The sequence below is a fragment of the Haliotis asinina genome, chromosome 11 (genome assembly GCF_037392515.1).
Source record: "Haliotis asinina isolate JCU_RB_2024 chromosome 11, JCU_Hal_asi_v2, whole genome shotgun sequence".
Lineage (NCBI taxonomy): Eukaryota > Metazoa > Mollusca > Gastropoda > Lepetellida > Haliotidae > Haliotis > Haliotis asinina.
The window spans coordinates 58,044,898-58,070,803 of NC_090290.1; the positions used below are offsets into that span (position 1 = coordinate 58,044,898).

Genomic DNA, 25,906 nt, shown 5'->3' on the forward strand with positions numbered 1-25,906 from the left:
TTTGTCATGACGAGAAAACACCTTAACCACTGGGCTTCCACCCTGCCCTTGCTGTGGTAGAACTGTGTGTGATAAGTCATTTAGATGTTTGCAATGTTAATTATATTAAAAATAAGGTAATTTTCAAGCCTTGTATTATTGTTAATCTCAGATAAAAAGAGATCTGGTTTTGTGACAGGAATGAATTAAGTTTTGCTTATTTTTCCATGGTAGTACGTATCGACCAACTGTTACTGATATCAAGGATGTGGCATGTGGAAGAATGTACAACGTTTCCCTGTCAACTATCCATCAATAGTAATTCTGGCTGAAAATAAGGCCAGTGGTAATTTGGAATTGTGCAGTTGGTGCTGAACTGTTTTGTATATATCAAGGTATGCAAGACTTTGGCATGTAGAGAATCTCACCCAGGTGTCTACTGATATCAGTAATATCAACAAGAGTTGATAAAGTTACAAAGATCCAAAGCTTGCTGAGTGTTGATGTAAATTATATCAGTAGACATGAGATTCTATGTATCATCCAAAATCATTCTGCATTAGTTTTCAATGAAACATCTTTCTTTACCATTAGACTTGTAGTGCAGTGATGTCATACCATTATGACGTCATCAAGTTCATGACGTCATAGCATTGTTAGAGCATTGTACAAAATCTATTGCCAAACCGATATCTCCTAGGAGATACCATTTGATCTCAAACAAGCAATATCTCCTGTGGAGCACAGGTAGGGAGGATAAGTAGTTGGGCTGTTGGAACTTAGGAAATTGTCTCTGTCATCTTGAGCGCAATTCTGCAGTCTTGTCAGTCATGGACACTGTTTGAATTCTGTGTCACTTATGCAGTCTGATGCTAATGCAATATGTGTTTATAAAAATATTGCAATTTTGAATTATGACCGCCTGTTTGATGTATTTTCAGCTACTTGTGAGGCGAAATTTGGGTCATGGAGGTCGGGGGTGAATGCAGGAGGTCAGATCTCAAAGAGAGACACTCATCAACTCAATCCCCAATATGTCTTCACCATCCCAGACAGAGGTAGAGAAGTGACTGTATCTTTGAGGTTGTGAGAGAGGAATTTCTTGAAATACAGGGGGAAAAATTGTTTATATCAGGTTTGGAAAAATGTGTTTTTGAAAGAAAGTATATAATGTTCCCGTGAAGATCTGTGTTAGAACTGGTCAACAGCTATCCATGCATGGTAAGGCAGCTGATGGGATCAGGTGGTCAGGCCTGCTGACTTGGTTGACATGTCATCATAACCCAGATGTGTAGATCGATGCTCATTATTTCAAACACAGGATTGTCTGGTCCAGACATGATTATTTACAGACCGCCGCTATATGGTGTAATTCTGTGTGGCATTCAATTCCTAAAATCATTTGTAAGTTATACTCTCCCACTATGCCAGTACCTTCAAACATGGTTGCAATGAATTTAGTGTAATCGTTTCTGCTAAAAGCAATCTTCGTAGTGCGAATGAGTGATTATGATTTTATGCTGCTTATTGCAATATGCTATCAATATCATGATACCAGAAATGGACTTCATGCAATGTACCCAGGTAGGGAATCAAACCTTAGACTTCAGTGTGATGATTGAACACTATATCCACTAGACTACCCCACCGCTCCAACATTTCACGACAGACTATATAATAATGATGTGGGTCATGGTGGGTGAGGTGGCTGAAGTCCCAGGCTATTGATCCAGCAGGTGTGAGGTGATGGGATTGAGCCCACCTGTGACTGGGTGTGAAAACTTTGCAGACTCTTTCAGTGTTGTCACAACCCCTAGTGTACGGTACACATCCCTGTGCACTTCAAAGAACCCATGAATCTGTTGGTATATGACCAGATGGTGGCCACATGAATATGTGCATGCACCTAGTTGCGGGTACAACAACGTGCAGCAACTTTGACAAAGTGCTGCAACTATCTGTCCCAGTCCACCCACCTGGGAATGGGTACCTCACAAGGATGGGAAAACCACATAAACTCGGTGACTCTAGTAGCTGACTATTGCAACACACTGTATGCCAACATGCCATCCAAATCAATTCCGAAACTTCAAAGAATTCAGAATTCAGCAGCCTGAGGTATCTTCCACTGTTCCTGCTATGACCACATCTCTCCTGTGTTTCACTCACTTTACTGGCTTCCCGTCTCTGCAAGAATCAACTTCAGACTCATTGCCCTCTCTCACGACTGTCTCTACAGTAACTAATTTCATCTGAAAGAAATTATCTCCCCTTACTCATCTCAGCAGAATCTCAGATCCTCCAGTGACTCTCTCTTGACGCAACCAAAATCACTAAATGGACTTTACATTAAACATGCCTTCTCTTTGGTCAACCCACAACTCTGGAATTTACTTCCCCCAAGCCTCAGAAATCCACCCACTACACACGCCTTGAAATCACACCTTATGACTCACTTATTTCTATTTGTGTACCAGTAGATAAGATTCAATCTCTGTTTTACATGTTCCAGTTTTATCACTGTATTATGTGAGTCTGTAAGGTGGACATTAGGTGCTTTACAAATGTATTATTATTATGTTGTTATTATAAATAAATAAATAAATAAATAAATAAATAAATAAATAAATAAATAAATATCTACCGTTGAGATGCTCACGCTGTATTGGGAAAGAAATTAGTTCATGTTGCAGCAGTGAACATATTTCAAAGTTTCTTTCGATGACATGTTCCTGATTTCCTATGGAAACGTGTGTTGTTCCAGGAATGCTGGTTCCAGTCTTCTTCAACCTCATGCAACCGCAGAAAGAACCAAAGTTCCCCATTGGTCTCCGTGTGTATCCAGTAAGTAGAAGGGATCCATTACCATGGCAACAAGATTCTCTTATTTTGATCCTCCTTGTTCAGTAAATTAGTTTTAAATGGGGTGTTTAGAGAGAGTGTTTGAAAGAGAGTGCTACTTTCTCAGATGTTCTTGTGACTATAGTGAGTGAGTGAGTGAATGAGTGAGTTTGTTTCTATGTAGCCTTTAGCAACATTCCAGCAAGAATCATCATGCGGGAAAACCTGACGCTAGTGACTAACTTAAACATATCCAATAATAAAAGGGAAAAGAAGTATGTATATTTTGTTTGAATTCTGTTGTAACATATTTGTATTTAGATGACTGATCAAAGGTAAAGTGGATAAAATGGACTTGACATAAATTTCAACTTCATATTCATTGAGGCCAACATTTCCATATAGATGGTAGATATTGTCAAGCATCACTTCCTTGATCAAGGTATTAGCACGTGCTTATCTTCACTTTAAGAGAACAAGTAAATTGCGATTGTGAACAGGGTCAGTGGTGTCGAATGTCGAAGGCCTGTGTTCGATACTGCACATGGGCACAATATGAAGTGCATTTCTCTGGTGTTGTTGGAATATTGCTAAAAGCAGCATAAAACTGAACTTACTCATTCATGATTCATGAGATTCTAATGGCTACAGATGGGCAGAGATAATATAAGTTACCATGTGTTCGTGAGTTTGATATGGAGATATATCATGTGTCCGGGTTAAATATCAAATGAGAACAAATTTCGAGTTTGATATTTAACTCAGACACATGATAAATCTCCATATCAAACTCATGGACACACTGTAACGAATTTAGCATCTTCACTAAATGCTTTAAATCTTTAAATATGGTGCACTTCTGGCGCTGACCCCTCTTATGTGGAGGTCAACCCGTCTGTCCAACGCTTCACCAAAGTGACACCTTGACAATACTGTGGCCAAATCCATATCGATTATTGATAATAACAAAAACATAAAGTGGATTTCATGCATAGAGTGAACATTGTACACTGTGGATAGATTGCAACTCTTGCTTAGTGATGACATGGGTTTCTGGAGAGTATTGCTAAATACTCACCAGACACAAACTCACTCGCTCACTCAGTAGTCACAATACCAAATGGCATCATCATATAAAGTTTGTTTACAAACAATGCAAACGAGCGAGATAATTGTTGATGGTATGTTGTTACTAGGACCGTGCATGGTCCAATTTCGCTTACGAAAATACACCTATTGCATGTGACCGGTTTTGACCAATGGGCAGCCGACATTGCTGTGCAAGTCGAGATAAGAGTTGTTGCACAAATATAAATTTTACGTTGCTGATATAATATTTTTGAGTGAGTCTGTTGAATTGAGTTGAAACCATAAATTGAAAAATGCATAAAATTGTTATGTTTCCATTTCAACTTCTTGTCTTCAGCTGCAGAGGGAGCCCCCAGTAGATATTGACTACCTCTATGATCAATATGACAACTGTCCAGATCCAGCCGGGGAGAATGGGACCTTCATGATCACTTGGGACTTGAATGTGAAGTATGTGCTGCCCCCTGGTGACTACCTGGTCCTACTGCACATGGATGATCCATACACGGAGAAGGACTACGCCCTGCTTGTCAGATCTTCTGCACACCTCAACATTAGGTGAGTACTAGAATCATGGAGAGAGATAAAACTTGTTTCTTTCTTCTTTAGTGCCAAGCTCATTCCTCATGTTGCATTAAGTGTACATCTATTCAGTCAGTCAGTGCTGTACCAGCTTTAGTATGGTTGGTAGTGTTGGGAGTCTGCAACCAATCAGTGCTGTGCAAGCTTTAGTGTGATCAGTATTGTTAGGAGTCTGCCACCAATCAGTGTTGTGCAGGTTTAGTGCGATCAGTATTGTTAGGAGTCTGCCACCAATCAGTGTTGTGCAGGTTTAGTGTGATCAGTATTGTTAGGAGTCTGCCGCCAATCAGTGTTGTGCAGGTTTAGTGTGATCAGTATTGTTAGGAGTCTGCCACCAATCAGTGTTGTGCAGGTTTCGTGTGAGGTTTCTGACTCCCAACAATACTGATCACACTAAACCTGGCACAACACTGATTGGTTTCTGACTCCCAACAATACTGATCACACTAAACCTGGCACAACACTGATTGGTTTCTGACTCCCAACAATACTGATCACACTAAACCTGGCATAACACTGATTGGTTCCTGACTCCCAACAATACTGATCACACTAAACCTGGCATAACACTGATTGGTTCCTGACTCCCAACAATACTGATCACAGCAAAAATCTGGCACAACATTAATTGGTGGCTGACTCCCAACTATGCTGATCACACTAAACCTGGCACAACACTGATTGGTTTCTGACTCCCAACAATACTGATCACAGCAAAAATCTGGCACAACATTAATTGGTGGCTGACTCCCAACAATACTGATCACACTAAACCAGATTTTTGCTATGATCACTATTGTTGGGAATCAGAAACCAATCAGTGTTGTGCCAGGTTTACTATGATCAGTATTGTTGGGAGTCAGCCATCAATCGGTGCTGTCCTATTTTTAATATGATTGGTAGTTTGGGGAATCAGAAACCAATCAGTGTTGCGCCAGGTTTACTATGATCAGTATTGTTAGGAGTCAGCCATCAATCGGTGCTGTCCTATTTTTAATATGATTGGTAGTTTGGGGAATCAGAAACCAATCAATGGTGTGCCAGGTTAAGTGTAATCAGTATTGTTGGGAGTCAGTCACCAATCAGTGTTGTGCCAGGTTTACTATGATCAGTATTGTTGGGAGTCGGAAACCAATCAGTGTTGTGGCAGTTTTCCTATGACTGGTATTATGTGGAGTCGGAAACCATGCAGTGTTGTGCCAGCTTTAGTATGACTGGTATTGTTGGGAGTCACATCGGAAACTAAATCCACTATTGACTGTGAGAGGATTTGTGGTGAATGATTATCAGTTATAATAAAAAATATATACATTTTGAATGTATATATTTTTTTAAGGTTTTCCCCCAGGTTTTTACTAATTAGTAAAATACACCAGTTTTTTCTAATCAATGTGTTTACTAAGAAAGTGAAATTCCAAATATAACATCATAGCTTTTGGCCATGGGAGTCATGCCAATTTACACTTATCAGAGGGGTACGCAGTCTAGACTACCAGTTGTCCGACTTTCATTTTTGTGGAAGTCGCGGTGGCCGAGCGGGTGCCTTTGTGTGCTGGCGATTAGGTGCCTGACTCGGATGGTGTGGGTTCGATTCCCACATGGGACTCAACCAAAAAGGTACTAGAATTTGTAGTTTACTAAGAAAGTGAAATCCCAAATATGACATATGTTGCATTTGACCAATTTATAAATGACATCGTGTAATCAACAAAATTCTTATTAATCAAAAAAATATTATTATAGATAGTTATTTTTAATCTTTATTTCGATCAGTGACTCCCTCAGACGAAGGATGTGAGTAACCTCTCTTGCCTATTTCCTTGCAACTGATTGGTCTGCAATATGTCATGAAAATCAAGGGGAGGTAACTGGAGACCAAAGGAACCATGGGCTCAGGGATGAATGTAGGGCAACAGAAATGTGAGCCCTGGCAAGATATAGGGTCCATTCATACAACATTTAGTGAATTACTTTATCATAAAAATTTGTATGTTTGGGGGGTTGTTTTTTTACATCACACACAGGGATATTCAAGCTATGTGGCATTGGTCTGTAAATAATTGAATTTGAACGATACAGTCTAGTGATCAAGAGCATGAGCATTATCTTCCAAGTAAAACTTTCCAGCATATCACAATTATAATAGGACAAGTGACCTGGGACTTGCTGTCAGTTTAGTCAAGCTATGGACATAGATGCTTCTCCATGGCAGCAGCCTGTCAAGGGACTCTACTCCTCCTACTCCACGTTTAGGACTGTGCTCAAGACTTGTCTCTAGCATCATTCCTCCCACTGGACATTTCTCTTTCGGCTGCACTTGCAGCATGGAAAAACACTATACAGTTTGCACATCATCATTACTAATTGTCTTAGCCCTAACCCTCATCCTTGGCTGCACATGAAGCATGGAAAGATGCAATACAATTTGAACATCATCGTTACTAATTGTCATAATTACCTTGTCTTACAGAGGCTACCAGACTGGATAGAGAGTCTACCTCACCTTTGGAAGAGTAAATCAGTCAGACTTTAGTTTCAATAATGTCTTTGACAATCTGACTTGAAGGAGCAACAGATGGACTACTGTCTATGGCCCACTGCTTCGCCACAGACTGTGCTCTCTTAATAGGGATACAACTGGCTCCAAGGTTGAAGGCAACCTACAAGTGTTCTTGCTGACCTCCAGCTGGTATGAGGTTTGAATCCTGTATCTGGACCTAACATCACCTTCAAGCTGCCTAATCTAGCATAGTTTCAGAGGTGTATATAATTGCCAATAAACTGACATCGAAAATGTGTTACTTTGCATAGACGTTTGTGCTATGTCTGTTTTCACTACCTCTGGATCTGCAATATCAAAATGAATGAGGATGTTTTGGAGTATATTCTTACTCTTTCATCACATTTTCAAAGTTAAACCTTTGTAATATTGATAATCAAACTATTATAACCAATGATGTTTTTGTTGACCAGTATTGAATTACCTACCATGTCTATGCGACCATGCCAAATATTTTAATACTAACTCGATTTCTATGTCAAAATGTTTTAGACTGTTGTAAAATTCATACCCATTCTTATGTTGGCAAATGGACTGTGTTTTCCCGTGTTTAGTGAAGACAATTAAACAGTGTTATAGTTGTTTCAGAACCACAATTCAAATACAGAAATTCCTTGAGAGAGAAATATTATGGCAGTATCTGTCCTTTCATGATAGTTCTCAAAGAATATATGGGTACTGACTTCTTACAGCTTGTCCAGCTTGACCTGATCAAGTGAATACTAATACATTGCATGACAACTGGTTGTGTCTATCATTGTGAAAAGGTGCATCTCTGTCACTTGATTGTTAACATGTCTGAACAGCATATGTTGGGGAAATTATCAGCAATGTCTAAACTTTCTTTATGAATGACACTACAGATGGTTTGATGTTTCTGATGTAGGCATGCAAGCAACATTTATAACATTCTTGGCTCCCCTGTTTAATGAGGTTAACTTGACCTGCTGTTTGTGCCATTTGACCTCCTGGGTCATGCATATGTAGAGTAGCTCAGATCAAGCTGAACAAATTGCATTTCACAGTGAGCTTTGCCACTGATAAATCAATCTCTCTAGCTATTGATCTTGTTCATATATCTTTGGGACCGTTCATAGCTTATGACTAGGGGTGATGATTTCTATGGATCAGCATATACAATATAAAGGATTCCCCATAAATTATGAACGGTCCCCATCTGTCTGTCTCTTCCTACCCATCAGTCTTTCAAAATCTGTCTAATCTTCCATCCATATTTTTCTGTTAGAAAGTGCCACTCTCCCCCTCCCTGAAATATTGTTCAACAACCATTGAAACTTGGGTGTAAATGAAGTCTGCAGCCCTCCTTTCTGATAAAGCTGTATCTGCCCCCGATATGCCAAAACGTAGGGGTTACAGTGCCCCATGAAACTCCAAAACTGTGAGTCTCCTGTATATACGCTCAATGTTTAATCTCTGTGAATTACAACAGCTCATCTGTTTTTAATATTGCAATATTTTCATAGCTGCAACATCCTTAGATTTTTCTTTGTTGTTTTTCAGCATGTTTGAGTTGTATTTAACACGGTTACAGGTGATATGTAGCCAGACTTGACATTGTCATGTTTTACACCTTTCATCTGTGATACTGATAAAACATTTCTCATAAACTCAACAATTGTTTATGTTCTTGAATTAGTGTTAACAAGATGTACGAGAGTTTGGAAACATGCAGGGTAACTCTGTCCCACAGTTCTGCTTCATTAATATGGGTGGCGATTCCCATCTAGTGTCCTGAAGGGTGGCGGGGTGGATGGTTAAAGTGTTCACTAGCCTTAAGGAGGATCTGGGTTTACTTCCCAAAATGGGTACAGCTTGTGAGGCCCATTTCTGATGTTCCCTACTATGATATTGCTTGAAAATTGCTAAACATGAAGCAAAGGACCGTTTATACTTCATTGAAAGGGTCAGGGGTGTCACCCATTTTGCTCTTTGAGAATCAACACTGATGTGGGGTGGGCATCAGCAACTGTTTACATTAATATATTAAAAAAGTATGGTTAATAATTATATGAAAGGTGGGGTGGGTGGTAGGTTACTGATTTTGTACTTTTTGTACATGACAGGACAGACACATACTTTGTACTTGAGTTTTCAAAGGGGCAGCTGCTATACACATTTTGTATATGCTTCTACATCATCACCCTCCTAGCCATAAATTATGAGCAGTCATTAAGACTTAACTGACTCACTCACTCACTCTAGTTTCCTGACATCATTTCCAGTTTTGTTTTTAGGTCACTGAGTATGTCAGCTTATTTAGGGAGGAAAGCGCAAAATGATTCAGAATACAGACATTTACTACCTGGTGAAACAGAAGAGAACGGCATGATGCTCACTTACCCGGAAACACATTCAGGGGAAGTAACCCATGTTGGCAAGAGCCACTATGATAACATCATGGTGTAACACTCGTCATGACCCATCATACACATACACTCAGTTGGGTTTAGTGATTCTTTGAGCATTATTTCTTGTTGACCTTGTCAGTTTGATTTATAAGGAGGCCTAAAGTGATGCATGTGTGAGATGTTTATCACTTACGTGAAGCCCATGGGCTGAAAAAGCTTGAAAAGAAAGTGAACACAGATTTGAACCAGGATACAACCCAATCCAAGATACACTTACCTATGTCACAATTCATCTGTAGTTCTTGCTTGTTGAAAAATAACACGGAATTAAATCAGGGTTTATATTTATTGGTATGAACAGTCTTAGACTCATACCAACATGTAGGTTGTTATAGACCAATGACAATCTGAGAACACCAGTGATTGAAGTCAATAATTCCCATATCCCAGAAATTCAGACATATCTCAACTGAGTCAACTGTGTTTTCTTGTGTAAAATGTAGTTAGATTTACAGTCATAATAAATAGAATGATACCTTACAAGAAAGACACTTCTGAAGTTAGCCATTAACAGGGAACTGCCCTCATAAAACACATGGCCTTCTTGTCGTTTGACTGAGGTGAATTCCAAGGACTGTGTTTCTTCATCGGAAACTGGTGTGTAGAGACTTTCCAGCCTGCCCATTAAGAGGCACAAGAGGTTCTGCTTGGTAAGGAACAGCGCCCTCTGTCCGAGTGTACAACAAAGGGACATAACCAACTCTGCCACTTGACCAAACCTGTCAACATCAATTTCATATCTGATGTAAAACTATCCACACAAAATGGAATTACACAGAATGATACTAGTGATAGACTAAGTTAAGTTGTGAGAAACATGTAATTTTCTGAATAAAATTGATATTGTATACTTATCTTGACTCATACTTATTTGCTTGTCTCCCTCTTCCTGACTCTTGCTTATTTGCTTGTAATATCTGACGGAACAAGTTTTGGGTCATGACACTTCATGGATAATTCATGCAAAACATCCTGAACATCCCCCAGGGAACTATGATGGCACTGTAATTCTCTTGTGTCTATTTCCCAATTCTGACTAGTTCGTTTGCTAAGCTACAACCCATATTATCTAACTATGTACAAGGTTTATGCCACCTTCCACCCTCCCTATCTCTTTCCGTTCTAGTTCTGATTTTTGTAGGTCGACTAACCATCCTAACTGAGTTAGTATTTTGATTGAGAAGTCCAGCTGTAGTCTGAGTTGACTGACTTCTTCTTGCACCTGAATCCCACTGTCCAGCTATAATGTATTGCACAGCATAGTGAATTTACTATAGGCCTTGTTATCTGCTTAAACCATTAAGGGGACGGTTCAACTTTATTTCCTTGATTGCGTTCTTGTCTTATAGAGACATCTAGTAATGGCTTTTTCCAATACCTGGGTTTGATTTGCCACATAACGGAACATCTGTGGTGTACTGGTAAATTGCGAGGTAACCTTTAGTTGTACCTTGTATCCTCAAAGTGTCTGGGATACGAAGTCATCTTGTAATATTCCCAAATGTTTCCAGTACCTCTGTAGTCTTCCACCCATGGTAGACAGTTGTACGGGAATGAAGGCGGCAACGTGACTATCTGCCACGCCTTGGGGCATGGCCTCCACTGGAGGTGGTTCACTTAATACTCTTGTACTATGCAAAGAGCCACGACCTCCTCTATTGTTGGAATATTTCTTGTCTCGAGCCTTCTGGATACCTGAGAACTTTGATTTGCTGCGAAGTCTGACTAATAACAGTAGCTAAAGTATCGACAGACATGATCATCATCACCTCCCTGGATTCCTGTGAGACTGATCTAGCAACTTCCTCAATTCCTCCACCGAGGATGGTAGGCACAAACCAAGGGGCTCTAAGTAAGGGTTTGGTGAATCTATCATTCCAGTTGCAAGATGATAATTGTCCTTTTCTTCTTAACAGAGTTAATCCTGTTGAAGTGGATGCAAGGTGCTCTGATACAAATCGTTGACCTCTTTCCTGTGTTCTCTTCTGAACTGTCCTCTTCTGAACTTGAATTCTTGGATCTGGATATCAATGCTTCATTATTAGCTCTTGATAAAGCTAAACCATAAAAAGTACGAGGAGCAGTGGTGTCTAGCTGAGCTAGCTTCTTGTCACCCACTTTGTACTATTTATCCTGTGCATCGTTAATGAGTTTAGTCTTTATCAATGTCCGGAGCCTTCATGAAGGGTTCCATATGATATAGAGGAAATCTGTTTGCATTGAAGAATGGTATATGTTAACTTTAATGTCTTGTGGCGTTATTGAAAGCTGTGCTGAGACTGTCCGTAACCTTTGAAATAGGATCTATGGGAGACACTGTAAGTTGATCATTCTATAGGTGAACACATCATTATATGCCTTCGACGGAGAATCTAAAGTCAATCCATCAGCTAATCACCAAGTTACTTCCACATCAGAAAATATAATGTGCGTTACTTCATCCGAAAATCTATCTTAGGAGTCATGATGATGAGTTTGCTTGCCTGACTCCCTGCACGGGGGTGCATAATCATAACTAACGTCCCTTCGTGCAAGTTCCATATGTGATTCCTTTCATGAACCCTCCATTAGTAGTTCCTTACGTTCGTCTTCTATATACTTTTCCCTTCGTGCACTATTCTTCTATCCTTCCTGGACGAATCTTCAAATCGATAATCCTTGTGCATATACGGCAAAGGCTTCCTATATCTGTGTGAAGACTGGCCCCTTGTTTAGAAATCCTCCTGCAGCGAAGGGTACCTGCACACAGGTGTACATGAATCCAGATCAGAAGGTGACAATGACACACACTGTTGTCGTTGATGACAAGGGGATTTTCTGTGCGGAGAATCCTTTCTATGATGTTAAAAGTTGTTAGAATCTCCTCCTGGTACAATTACTGTTGAGCCAACATTTGTGAATGTATCTGACTCAGTGATGCTGAGGTTATCGATGGGGATGATCCATGAGAAGGTAAATGTTCATGCATGTCTCCTTCAACATTCAAGAGGGTTTGAGAATAAGATGTGTTTTCTTGCACGCAAGCATTAGTCACAGGTGCCTTCGTGGCAGGTCTCTCTTCCACGAAGTGTCCCTCCATGGAGAACATCATGTGTAGCGTGAACTGTTCCATGAAGAGCCAGCAATCAAAGTCCTGTGCTCCGCGTGTAGGTCTTTGTGAAGGGGAGTATTCATTAGAGAATAATGATGCCTCTTCTGACCTACCATGTACGTCTGCTGTACTGGCAGACCTGCCAGCCTTCATCGAAATGGCTGCACCAAAGGTAAGTCATGTAGCACTGAAAGTAAATCATCTGCTGAGATATTTTGCGTAGCAGTTGCAGTAGCAGTCCTTGCCTTCGCAGGTACGGGTGACAGGTACTTCTGGTAGAAGTATAGGGGGTCATCAAAAACTTACGCTTCACCCAGAGGCACAATATCCTGCATGGAGGAACGACCCTTCGTAGTAGTTGATGAAAACGTCTTCTGCAGTTTAGATCGCTTACACTGTGATACAGAAGATTCCCTCAACACAGATCTCTTCTTAGCCGGTACAGCGTCTTTCACCAAAAGTCACACTCCTGAGATACGACTGACATTTCCCTAGTACTTTAGTTGCAGCAATCAGTAAACAGTTCTTAGGGCAATCATTTGCCGTACCCGACATAACTAATGGATACTGTCTCACTATGTCCCTACACGTCTTAGAATATTAAATAGATATTGATTAAATTCTTCAGACGATGTTTGACCACAAAGTTTGACCACAAAATTTGGATTAAAGACTAAAATAGACAAGAGAAATGTGCGGTATAGGGACCCCAAGTCGCCCACATAACCTTCCTCATGGGTGAAGAAGGAGGCAGTGGCAAATATGGCTGGTCATGTCACCAGTATTGGTGCCAAATATGGAGGAAAGGGAGGGTACTCATGGGTGAGTATGATTTTACATCCTCTTTTGAAGAAGGGAACTTAAAGGGATTTAAAATTTCCACTAAAACTTCGGATAGTAGAGGGAGACAAGCAAATAAGCATGAGGCAGGATAAGGAAAACTAAAGATCATTGTTTGATAGAGTGAGACTTGTATTGACTTACAATAGTTAGTAGGGCCCCCTGGTCGAAATTGGGCTTGAAGCTGAGGCAGTGAGCAAGTTCACCATCTTGTCCTCTCACCAGTCCACTGCAAAAACCATAGACAACAAAGTCAATAGTGATTGTGCCCTTACCGAATGTGAGGGTAGTGTGAAGACAAAGACAGTGTCTTTATGTACCATGGTAGAATCTCCAAAACCAGGTACATGTGTTGTGATACCTGCACTGACAGAATGTGAAAGTAGTGTGTGAGTTGTGATACCTGCACTGACAGAATGTGAAAGTAGTGTGTGATTTCCCTGACAGACTTTATGTACCATGGTAGAATCTCCATAACCAGGTACATGTGTTGTGATACCTGCACTGACAGAATGTAAAAGTAGTGTGTGAGTTGTGATACCTGCACTGACAGAATGTGAAAGTAGTGTGTGATTTCCCTGACAGACTTCATGTACCATGGTAGGATCTCCATAACAGGGTGTGTGAGTTGTGATACCTGCACTGACAGAATGTGAAAGTAGTGTGTGATTTCCCTGACAGACTTTATGTACCATGGTAGGATCTCCATAACGGGGTGTGTGAGTTGTGATACCTGCACTGACAGAATGTGAAAGTAGTGTGTGATTTCCCTGACAGACTTTATGTACCATGGTAGAATCTCCATAACCAGGTACATGTGTTGTGATACCTGCACTGACAGAATGTGAAAGTAGTGTGTGAGTTGTGATACCTGCACTGACAGAATGTGAAAGTAGTGTGTGATTTCCCTGACAGACTTCATGTACCATGGTAGGATCTCCATAACAGGGTGTGTGAGTTGTGATACCTGCACTGACAGAATGTGAAAGTAGTGTGTGATTTCCCTGACAGACTTCATGTACCATGGTAGGATCTCCATAACAGGGTGTGTGAGTTGTGATACCTGCACTGACAGAATGTGAAAGTAGTGTGTGATTTCCCTGACAGACTTTATGTACCATGGTAGAATCTCCATAACCAGGTACATGTGTTGTGATACCTGCACTGACAGAATGTGAAAGTAGTGTGTGAGTTGTGATACCTGCACTGACAGAATGTGAAAGTAGTGTGTGATTTCCCTGACAGACTTCATGTACCATGGTAGGATCTCCATAACAGGGTGTGTGAGTTGTGATACCTGCACTGACAGAATGTGAAAGTAGTGTGTGATTTCCCTGACAGACTTCATGTACCATGGTAGGATCTCCATAACAGGGTGTGTGAGTTGTGATACCTGCACTGACAGAATGTGAAAGTAGTGTGTGATTTCCCTGACAGACTTCATGTACCATGGTAGGATCTCCATAACAGGGTGTGTGAGTTGTGATACCTGCACTGACAGAATGTGAAAGTAGTGTGTGATTTCCCTGACAGACTTCATGTACCATGGTAGGATCTCCATAACAGGGTGTGTGAGTTGTGATACCTGCACTGACAGAATGTGAAAGTAGTGTGTGATTTCCCTGACAGACTTCATGTACCATGGTAGGATCTCCATAACGGGGTGTGTGAGTTGTGATACCTGCACTGACAGAATGTGAAAGTAGTGTGTGATTTCCCTGACAGACTTTATGTACCATGGTAGAATCTGCAAAACCGGGTGTGTGAGTTGTGATACCTGCACTGACAGAATGTGAAAGTAGTGTGTGATTTCCCTGACAGACTTTATGTACCATGGTAGGATCTCCATAACCAGGTGCACGTTTTGTGATACCTGCACTGACAAAATGTGAAAGTAGTGTGTGATTACCCTGACAAAGATATTACGTACCATGGTAGGATCTCCATAACCGGGTGTGTAATGGTTTTGAATACAGCAACATAAGAACACGCTTTGTTGTCATGCCCTGTTGATAGAAAATATTGAGAACAAAAATGATCCTTCTGGCAATAAACACGTACAAGACAAAATATCATTCATGTCATCTTCTTGGTATTGCATACAGAACATTACTGGACTGCTTGCCCGGTGTCAGGTGAAGGAGAACCTCAATATACGTGGTTAAGTTATATTTTTGTTACCACTCACAAAAGACAGCAATTTATTTAATAGATGTTCTTATGATCCAATCATCATGTACAGGGTAACTTCACTACTAAAATACTAAATTCTGAGATGAACTGAGTGAATGAGTGAGTTTAGTTTATGCCACACTCAGCAATATTCGAACAAACCTGTAGAGGTTGCAGATTGTTTGAATAGAGTTCTCCTTGGGGTACTTATATGCATTAAAACGTTCTTTTAATTCTGACCACAGTGGTAACCATATTTTGAATAAAAAATATGTACAAAACAAAAAACAAGATTGGGTGCCAATTTGCAACCCCCCCTCCCCTTGCCTTTTATTGTACAAAACGGGAGCCAGGACAGGCAACTGACACAATTCAGAGAACACTCTGGCACTGGCCAAGGTGCTAGGGAAGTCTCAAAACAGTCTAGACCAAAAAAAACCTGCCACCATAATAGAACCCACCACCGGGATAAAAGCTGGAAAGTATATGGTAAAAACCACCACCAGTCTGATTGCTTCAGCTATCTCGTCAATGATCTCTTACCAGTTGCGAGGTCAGGCTCAATCACCAAGAGAGTTCGAACCTTGCCCACTGGTGAGAACTGACTGGCCATACCGAGCATAGTCTGTTCAACTGGTAATGACGGATGAATGTGCTCGTCTGGCTCCATATAGCCACGGAGCAGATCTCTTCAATGGGCAGGGCTGCCGCTTATGCCTTAGACGTCGCCACTGCCCTAACCGAATGAACCTTAAAACCTTCAGGGGGTGTACGACCTTTCGAGGTGTATCCCATACAAATGACTGAGACAAGCCACCTAGAGATGGTCTGCTTGTTCGCTGGAAGGCCAGTCTTACCACCACCATAGCAGCAGAACAACTGATCATTCTTCCGAATGTCCTTTGTTCGTTTGATATAAGCATTAAGGGTCTTACAAACATCTAAGACGTGAGCACGTCAAAGAGAGCTGTAAAAGCAGCGTGAAAGCAGCTGGATAGCTGGACGGATCCTGTCCACACCTGCTAGAAAACGCTGAACTAGAGGGTGCTGCCCCAACAATGCACAGTCAACAGGTATATGGAAGGCAGAAATTGCTGTGGAGTATCCCCCGCAAAAAGACTTACTGTAGCACATGGTAAACAATTTGGCGGGAAAAAATTCCCATCCTCTATCTTGACAGGCCACATGGCAGGCAGGTGGGGACAAGAAATAGTTACATGTCTAGACAAATAGCACTGTAAAAACAATTTCTAGAGCACCCATGCGTCTAATATAGAAACGATACATATAGTTTGAGTCTCAGCGCTACTCGTCTTGAACAAGAATGAACTTCAGTGAAGCTTGGAAGAACACAATCTGAACAGGTCCGTACTGACGAGCGACAGATAAGGAAGTGTTTGGTTTGAGGTTATTGCTTTGGAGTTACCTGCTCTTGTCTGTCACGGGTCTGGGGGTGGTCTCACAAGACAAAAATGTTTTTTGTTTTGTGCATATTTTTTATTCAAAATATGGTTACAGCTGTGTCAAGAATTAAAAGAACATTTTAATGCTTATAAGTACGCCAAGGATGATCTCTATGAAAAAGAATCCAGCTATATGGCAGCGGTTCGTAATTAATCAAATCTGGACCAGACAATCTAGTGATCAACAGCATGACCATTGAGCTGTGAAATTGGGAACCGATGTCATGTCAACCAAGTCAGTAAGCCTGACCACCCAATCCCGTTAGTCATAGTCGCCTTTTATGGCAAGCATGGGTTTCTAAAGACTATTCTACCCAGGATCCTCAGGGTAGGATTTTTTAAATGATGCATTTCCGCAATATGGGGTAGTTTTAGCCGTTATATGAATTTTATGTCATGTGGACTGTAACCATGGTAACCTGTTGTTTAAGCACTCAGGTGAACAACAGAGACACGGAACTATGGCGAGTCTGATTTGCTTTAAGTGTTACAGACACTACAACATTGCAGCTAGACATTTTCTCAGGAATGCAAAATGCTATTTTGTTTTTTGCCACAGACAAACTGAAAGGGCATCAAATTTCTTCCACTTGTACCTAGTGGTGTGACGATGCATTAATATGCATTGATGCATCAATCCATGGGCCGCCAATACAGTGAATCAAGACAAAGTCTTTTATATCCTGATATGATAACTAACATATGCAATGATACACCAATGCAGGGGTTTAAATATTTGCCATGGGGCAAATGACTTTAAGAAAGTGACTTGTCCTGACGAATTTTTCACTTGCCCTGATTTTTATGACATAATCATGATGCTGAAATAATGAAAGAAGAAATCCACATGGTATTTGATGTTAATGTTTACTGGACTATTTATCAAAAAGTAATAAATAGCAAGAAAGATAACCCTACCTTAATAACATTGTGAAATTTAACAGCTACATTTTGAACAGATATGAAATGAAATCTTAGTTTATTTGCAGATTGAATCACTAAGCACAAATTATCCAGTAGCCCATGGACATGTAAGATACCATTATATGACTGCACATATATGTCCTGATAAAATTGCCACTATACTGGCTGATTTTCTTAATAAGCATCATAATTAACATTGGACAGTCAGCTGGTACAGCATGACATACAAATTTGCTTGCCTGACAGAAAAAGACATTATGCCCTGTCAGTGCAAAATACTTTGGCAATAATTCATTGTGACTAAAATTTTAGCATTGTGATGTATTGTATCGCAGGTTGTATGCCAATACCAGCACTACTTGTAACACTAGAAGTCTTGAGTGTAGAACATTCACACTGATAGAAAATATGTACAGGCAGATGCTTAAAACATCTATAAAATTCACCACCATACCTCTAAACAATATGGCGAGACGTTCACCAGTTGAATCCCACTCCATTGCATGAACCGAACCTCCGATCTTAACCACATCTCCAGTGACTGTCTGCATGTCTACCTCGGACACGTCTGTCACAGCGAGGGCCTTGTTTGACACGCTGATGTGGCTTCCATCATGTGACTGTCCCGCACTGAATTTGATTGAGTAGATGATTGGATCGTTTTCCATGGCGAAGAGAAGAATACTTCCGTCTGAACTCCAGCATGATGCCTGTGGGAAAATCATTGATTACACTGAAACCTTACTGTGAAATTCTTCTCAAAGAACAAATCTGTACATGAATATGAATACATCTACCAATTACAGTATCACCTTTTGCCTTCTGCGTGTAGGCCTGGATGATACACAAAGCCATTATGAGACACATTAAGGCAGTGAGTATAGGTTTATGTTGCTTTTAACATTAACCCAGTAAAATCACCATGGAGAGAGAGAGAAGACAGAAGAAAAAGGCTTTACGCAATGAACCCATACAGGGAATTGGGCCCTGGTGTTACTAGGCTACCATGCTCCGCCACATGTAATCAAGGTTACTACTGGTTAATTGCTGGCTGCTTGTGGTATAATTTCAGCAGCAATGGTGGACTTGGCCATTAACCACCCGGTGCAACCCATGGACATGGGTGTGGCGCAGTCAAGCCAGGCACATAATCCAGGTCAATAACCGCTGCCGTCATGACATGTAATAAACACTCACAAGCATTGGACTATCCAATCAACTGGTCATACAAGGCCAACAGTTTGCTGGTGACAATTACTAAGCCTTGATAATTGTCTGGAGTGCAGAAACATTGACATGAACTTTTTGGTGTCATGAAATCTCAAACTGACTGTTTCTAGACAGTACAAAGTGAGGGGAGACTGATGACATGAAACTATATCTAGGGTTATTTTTTTAGTCAAACCAAAGACCAAGTGGTGAACATTCTTTGTTGTTAGTGTTTAATTTTGCACTTGGCAATATTCCATCTGTACTTGTGGCCTCAAGACAAACGACCCGGGAGCAGCATGTTCATCTACTCATTCTTTGGCAAGGATTTCAGCTGTTGTGTAATGACAAGCACTCAACCATAGTGCTTTGGGCAGTAAAACCTGCCTAAACCAGCACTCCCTACCACTGAAATGAAATGCCAGTTTGGACAGAGTGATGGATTAGACAGTGACTACCATTTTCCAACATGGCTTTGAGCTTCTAGTCAATAAAACCACTGCCTGTTGATTTACTCTCTGACAGTGACATATCACTCACTTAACAGTTAATCCAATAGTGTATTAAGTGACCTTGATTGTACTGCTCATACCTATGCTGGCTTAGAGTGTTTGATTCACAGCACAATCACTGCTTCCTGATTATCTAGGGTGCCGAGAGGATTAATAAAATGTATTGCATTTTTCGTCCTTGATTGGACTGTTCATGCCCACGCCAGTTTAGACAGTGTTATATGGAATAGACACATGCTTTATTAGACAATGTTTTGATGATCATAATATCCTTGTAAAATGGCATGACTATAATTTTATGCCGATTTTGAAAAGGTGCCAGATTAGACAAGTGATGGCAGGTTTCATTGTACATGAATAGATAGAGACTAAAATTACCACACAACGAGATGACAAGCGAGACCAGGTTTCACAGCTCCAATTCTTTGTTTCCCACACTCTGAAAATACCACAAAGTCAGATCAGCCCTCGTTATCCACAGTATCAATCTTGCTGTAGGTTAATCTGCTTGATATGATTCCTTAATGCATGAAGATTTGATGACATGTACATTCTCAAAAATCAGCACATATGAAGCCATGCACTATCAACCTACCTGAACAGTGGTGAGGGGGTCACAGCTAACACCTTGGTTCCATCGGGGGACCACCTCAAAGCTGACACGCCTCCCCCACCCCCGCGACGCAGTGTCACACAAACCTCCATAGGAACATTCCATGCCTGTGGGTAGACACGACATTGTGGGATTTACCTTGTATTCCGACCTTGGAGAACAAACTGGATGGAGATGTTGTTATGCTTCTTGCAAAGCTCTTTAGTTTATGTTCACAAATATTTCAGCTTGCTGCTGAATATTCAAGTAAGTATTAAATTTTGTTTGTCTGTTTGTTGTTTAACACCACACTCAGCTATATTCAAGACTTTTTCCATAGACTGGATCAGGTTTTAATACATCCCTGAACACTCTCCAAAGTTTCCATAACATAATAAAGCAAGTGATTGGCCAAACTTGGAGCCTGTCACTTGGGGGGAATTTGAGGGGGAAACATCATTTGCGACAGTGATAGTCTTTTGCAACAGACTACTGCAATAGTGAGCTCCTTCTTGAACTGTCTCACCTCAGGTCATTTCCCAAATGAATGTACAGTCTATGTGAAATAAAAACAACCTGAAGCAGTTTTAGTTTCTTTTAATAACAGAGAAGAAACTTGCAACCCTGATCAAACAAACAGTTAAGGACTCAATGAAGCTGCAAGTCTGCACCCAAAAAAATATAAAACAAAATACTGAACATAAATGTTTGTCAACGGAAGTCAGTTACTAAATTATCAATAGTCACACATACTATTGATGCATCGGTAAGTTTTTGTTTCTCCCGTCCATCAATTGCTTTGGGACGCTCAACACTTGCAATCTATTGACAGTCTGTTGCATCGTTACAGCGCTACCCATTACTCGTGTAACATTCAATGTCTTGTCCTAACCTGAGGAAGATGTACCAAAAACCTGATGATGTGTGCATGAGTCTCACCATGATGCCAGTGTCTGTTGGGGCAGCAGACAACAGGATGCTGCCATCAGGGTGCCAGGCTAGGCTGGTCACTGGGGTGTGGCCTGAATGCTGTAGCACTTGAACTGAGCTAGCTGATGGTCTGCAAGTAGGAGCATAAGCAAAGGAATTAGTGTCCAGATTTTACACAGATGTAAGTCAACAAACCTGACAAGGGCTTTAACACACTAACTGACCTACCTGACAACAAAGGCTTTAACACACTGACTGACCTACCTGACAACAAGGGCTTTAACACACTGACTGACCTACCTGACAACAAGGGCATTAACACACTGACTGACCTACCTGACAACAAGGGCTTTTAACACACTGACTGACCTACCTGACAACAAGGGCTTTTAACACACTGACTGACCTACCTGACAACAAGGGCTTTTAACACACTGACTGAAGTACCTGACAACCAGGGCTTTTAACACACTGACTGACCTACCTGACAACAAGGGCTTTAACACACTGACTGACCTACTTGACAACAAGGGCTTTAACACACTGACTGACCTACCTGACAACAAGGGCTTTTAACACACTGACTGAAGTACCTGACAACCAGGGCTTTTATGACACTTGACTGACGTACCTTCTAAAAAGGATGTTATCAAGCTGACACACCTGCTAACAAGGATGTTAAGAAGCTGACTAACACACCTGCTAACAAGGATGTTAAGAAGCTGACTGCCATTCCTGCTTACAAGGTTGTTCACTTGGTGACACACTTGCTAACAAGGATGTTAAGAAGCTGACTGACACACTTACTAACAAGGATGTTAAGAAGCAGATTGACATACCTGCTTTGAAGGATGTTAAGAGGCTGACTGACACACTTGCTAACAAGGATGTTAAAAAAACAGAATGACCCAGCTGCTAACAAGGATGTTAAAAAGCAGATTGATTAATATTGATTAATGTTAATAAGGATGTTAACACGCAAACTGACTACATGTGAACAAGTTAACTGGAATACATGCTAACATGGACGTTAACCTGCACACTGGCGTACAAGCTAATATGGATGTTAACCAGCTGACTGACGTACATGGTAATAAGGATGTTAACTAGCTGACTGACATACCTGATATCGAAGGATGTTAACCAGCTGACTGACGTACATGCTAATAAGGATGTTAACTAGCTGACTGACATACCTGATATCTAAGGATGTTAACCAGCTGACTGACGTACATGCTAATAAGGATGTTAACTAGCTGACTGACATACCTGATATCTAAGGATGTTAACCAGCTGACTGACGTACATGCTAATAAGGATGTTGACTAGCTGACTGACGTACATGCTAATAAGGATGTTAACCAGCTGACTGACGTACATGCTAATAAGGATGTTAACCAGCTGACTGACGTACATGCTAATAAGGATGTTAACTAGCTGACTGACATACCTGATATCTAAGGATGTTAACCAGCTGACTGACGTACATGCTAATAAGGATGTTAACTAGCTGACTGACATACCTGATATCTAAGGATGTTAACTAGCTGACTGACGTACCTGCTAATAAGGACGTTAACCAGCTGACTGACATACCTGATATCTAAGGATGTTAACCAGCTGACTGACGTACATGCTAATAAGGATGTTAACTAGCTGACTGACGTACATGCTAATAAGGACGTTAACTAGCTGACTGACATACCTGATATCAAAGGATGTTAACTAGCTGACTGACGTACCTGCTAATAAGGACGTCAACCAGCTGACTGACATACCTGATATCTAAGGCTGTTAACCAGCTGACTGACGTACATGCTAATAAGGATGTTAACTAGCTGACTGACATACCTGATATCTAAGGATGTTAACCAGCTGACTGACGTACATGCTAATAAGGATGTTGACTAGCTGACTGACGTACATGCTAATAAGGATGTTAACTAGCTGACTGACATACCTGATATCTAAGGACGTTAACCAGCTGACTGACATACCTGATATCTAAGGATGTTAACTAGCTGACTGACGTACATGCTAATAAGGATGTTAACTAGCTGACTGACATAGCTGATATCTAAGGATGTTAACCAGCTGACTGACGTACATGCTAATAAGGATGTTGACTAGCTGACTGACGTACATGCTAATAAGGATGTTAACTAGCTGACTGACATACCTGATATCTAAGGCTGTTAACCAGCTGACTGACGTACATGCTAATAAGGATGTTGACTAGCTGACTGACATACCTGATATCTAAGGATGTTAACTAGCTGACTGACGTACCTGCTAATAAGGACGTTAACCAGCTGACTGACATACCTGATATCTAAGGCTGTTAACCAGCTGACTGACGTACATGCTAATAAGGATGTTAACTAGCTGACTGACATACCTGATATCTAAGGATGTTAACTAGCTGACTGACGTACCTGCTAATAAGGACGTTAACCAGCTGACTGACATACCTGATATCTAAGGACGTTAACCAGCTGACTGACGTACATGAAACTAGGGCGTTAACCGGCTGACTGACATACCTGGTAGCTAAGCATGTTAACCAGCTGACTGACATACCTGGTAGCTAAGCATGTTAACCAGCTGACTGACGTACATGCTAATAAGGACGTTAACCAGCTCACTGACGTACATGCTAATAAAGATGTTAACCAGCTGACTGACGTACATGCTAATAAGGACGTTAACCAGCTGACTGACATACCTGGTAGCTAAGCATGTTAACCAGCTGACTGACGTACATGCTAACAAGGACGTTAACCAGCTGACTGACGTACATGCTAATAAGGACGTTAACCAGCTGACTGACATACCTGATATCTAAGGACGTTAACCAGCTGACTGACATACCTGATATCTAAGGACGTTAACCAGCTGACTGACGTACCTGATATCTAAGGATGTTAACCAGCTGACTGACGTACATGCTAATAAGGATGTTAACTAGCTGACTGACGTACATGCTAATAAGGACGTTAACCAGCTGACTGACATACCTGGTATCTAAGGACGTTAACCAGCTGACTGATGTACATGCTAATAAGGATGTTAACCAGCTGACTGACATACATGCTAATAAGGACGTTAACCAGCTGAGTGACATACCTGGTAGCTAAGCATGTTAACCAGCTGACTGACATACATGCTAATAAGGACGTTAACCAGCTGACTGACGTACATGCTAATAAGGATGTTAACCAGCTGACTGACATACATGCTAATAAGGACGTTAACCAGCTGACTGACGTACATGCTAATAAGGACGTTAACCAGCTGACTGACGTACATGCTAATAAGGACGTTAACCAGCTGACTGACGTACATGCTAATAAGGATGTTAACTAGCTGACTGACGTACATGCTAATAAGGACGTTAACCAGCTGACTGACATACCTGGTATCAAAGGACGTTAACCAGCTGACTGACATACCTGGTAGCTAAGCATGTTAACCAGCTGACTGACGTACATGCTAATAAGGACGTTAACCAGCTGACTGACATACCTGGTAGCTAAGCATGTTAACCAGCTGACTGACGTACATGCTAATAAGGATGTTAACTAGCTGACTGATGTACATGCTAATAAGAACGTTAACCAGCTGACTGACATACCTGGTAGCTAAGCATGTTAACCAGCTGACTGATGTACATGCTAATAAGGATGTTAACCAGCTGACTGACGTACATGCTAATAAGGACGTTAACCAGCTGACTGACATACCTGGTAGCTAAGGATGTTAACCAGCTGACTGACATACATGCTAATAAGGACGTTAACCAGCTGACTGACGTACATGCTAATAAGCATGTTAACCAGCTGACTGATGTACATGCTAATAAGGACGTTAACCAGCTGACTGACGTACATGCTAATAAGGATGTTAACTAGCTAACTGATGTACATGCTAATAAGGACGTTAACCAGCTGACTGACATACATGCTAATAAGGATGTTAACCAGCTGACTGACGTACCTGGTAGCTAAGCATGTTAACCAGCTGACTGACGTACATGCTAATAAGGACGTTAACCAGCTGACTGACGTACATGCTAATAAGGACGTTAACCAGCTGACTGACATACCTGGTAGCTAAGCATGTTAACCAGCTGACTGACGTACATGCTAATAAGGATGTTAACCAGCTGACTGACGTACATGCTAATAAGGATGTTAACTAGCTGACTGACGTACATGCTAATAAGGACATTAACCAGCTGACTGACGTACATGCTAATAAGGATGTTAACTAGCTGACTGACGTACATACTAATAAGGACGTTAACCAGCTGACTGACATACCTGGTAGCTAAGCATGTTAACCAGCTGACTGACGTACATGCTAATAAGGACGTTAACCAGCTGACTGACGTACATGCTAATAAGGACGTTAACCAGCTGACTGACATACCTGGTATCTAAGGACGTTAACCAGCTGACTGACGTACCTGGTAGCTAAGCATGTTAACCAGCTGACTGACGTACATGCTAATAAGGACGTTAACCAGCTGACTGACGTACATGCTAATAAGGATGTTAACCAGCTGACTGACGTACATGCTAATAAGGACGTTAACCAGCTGACTGACATACATGCTAATAAGGATGTTAACCAGCTGACTGACGTACCTGGTAGCTAAGCATGTTAACCAGCTGACTGACGTACATGCTAA

The 25,906-nt window shown here is 41.0% G+C and overlaps 2 protein-coding genes across 3 annotated transcripts in view; one reads left to right on the plus strand and one right to left on the minus strand.

Moving 5' to 3' along the window:
- LOC137256162 (calpain-9-like) overlaps positions 1–7,307 on the plus strand; it is a 44,132-nt gene extending 36,825 nt beyond the window's left edge. Inside the window, exons 13-16 of the mRNA XM_067793866.1 lie at positions 921–1,037; positions 2,744–2,823; positions 4,247–4,467; positions 6,962–7,307. Of these exons, the coding sequence (XP_067649967.1) occupies positions 921–1,037; positions 2,744–2,823; positions 4,247–4,467; positions 6,962–6,980 (437 nt within the window). The 3' untranslated portion in view covers positions 6,981–7,307. The remainder of the gene's footprint in view (positions 1–920; positions 1,038–2,743; positions 2,824–4,246; positions 4,468–6,961) is intronic.
- Positions 7,308–9,747: 2,440 nt separating this feature from the next.
- LOC137255214 (aladin-like) overlaps positions 9,748–25,906 on the minus strand; it is a 53,575-nt gene continuing 37,416 nt past the window's right edge. For both annotated transcript variants that reach the window (XM_067792631.1, XM_067792632.1), the window contains 7 exons: positions 21,223–21,343; positions 20,287–20,411; positions 20,070–20,130; positions 18,425–18,680; positions 15,342–15,417; positions 13,556–13,640; positions 9,748–10,199 (listed from right to left, as the gene is read on the minus strand). In XM_067792631.1, the coding sequence (XP_067648732.1) occupies positions 10,065–10,199; positions 13,556–13,640; positions 15,342–15,417; positions 18,425–18,680; positions 20,070–20,130; positions 20,287–20,411; positions 21,223–21,343 (859 nt within the window). In that variant the 3' untranslated portion in view covers positions 9,748–10,064. The remainder of the gene's footprint in view (positions 10,200–13,555; positions 13,641–15,341; positions 15,418–18,424; positions 18,681–20,069; positions 20,131–20,286; positions 20,412–21,222; positions 21,344–25,906) is intronic.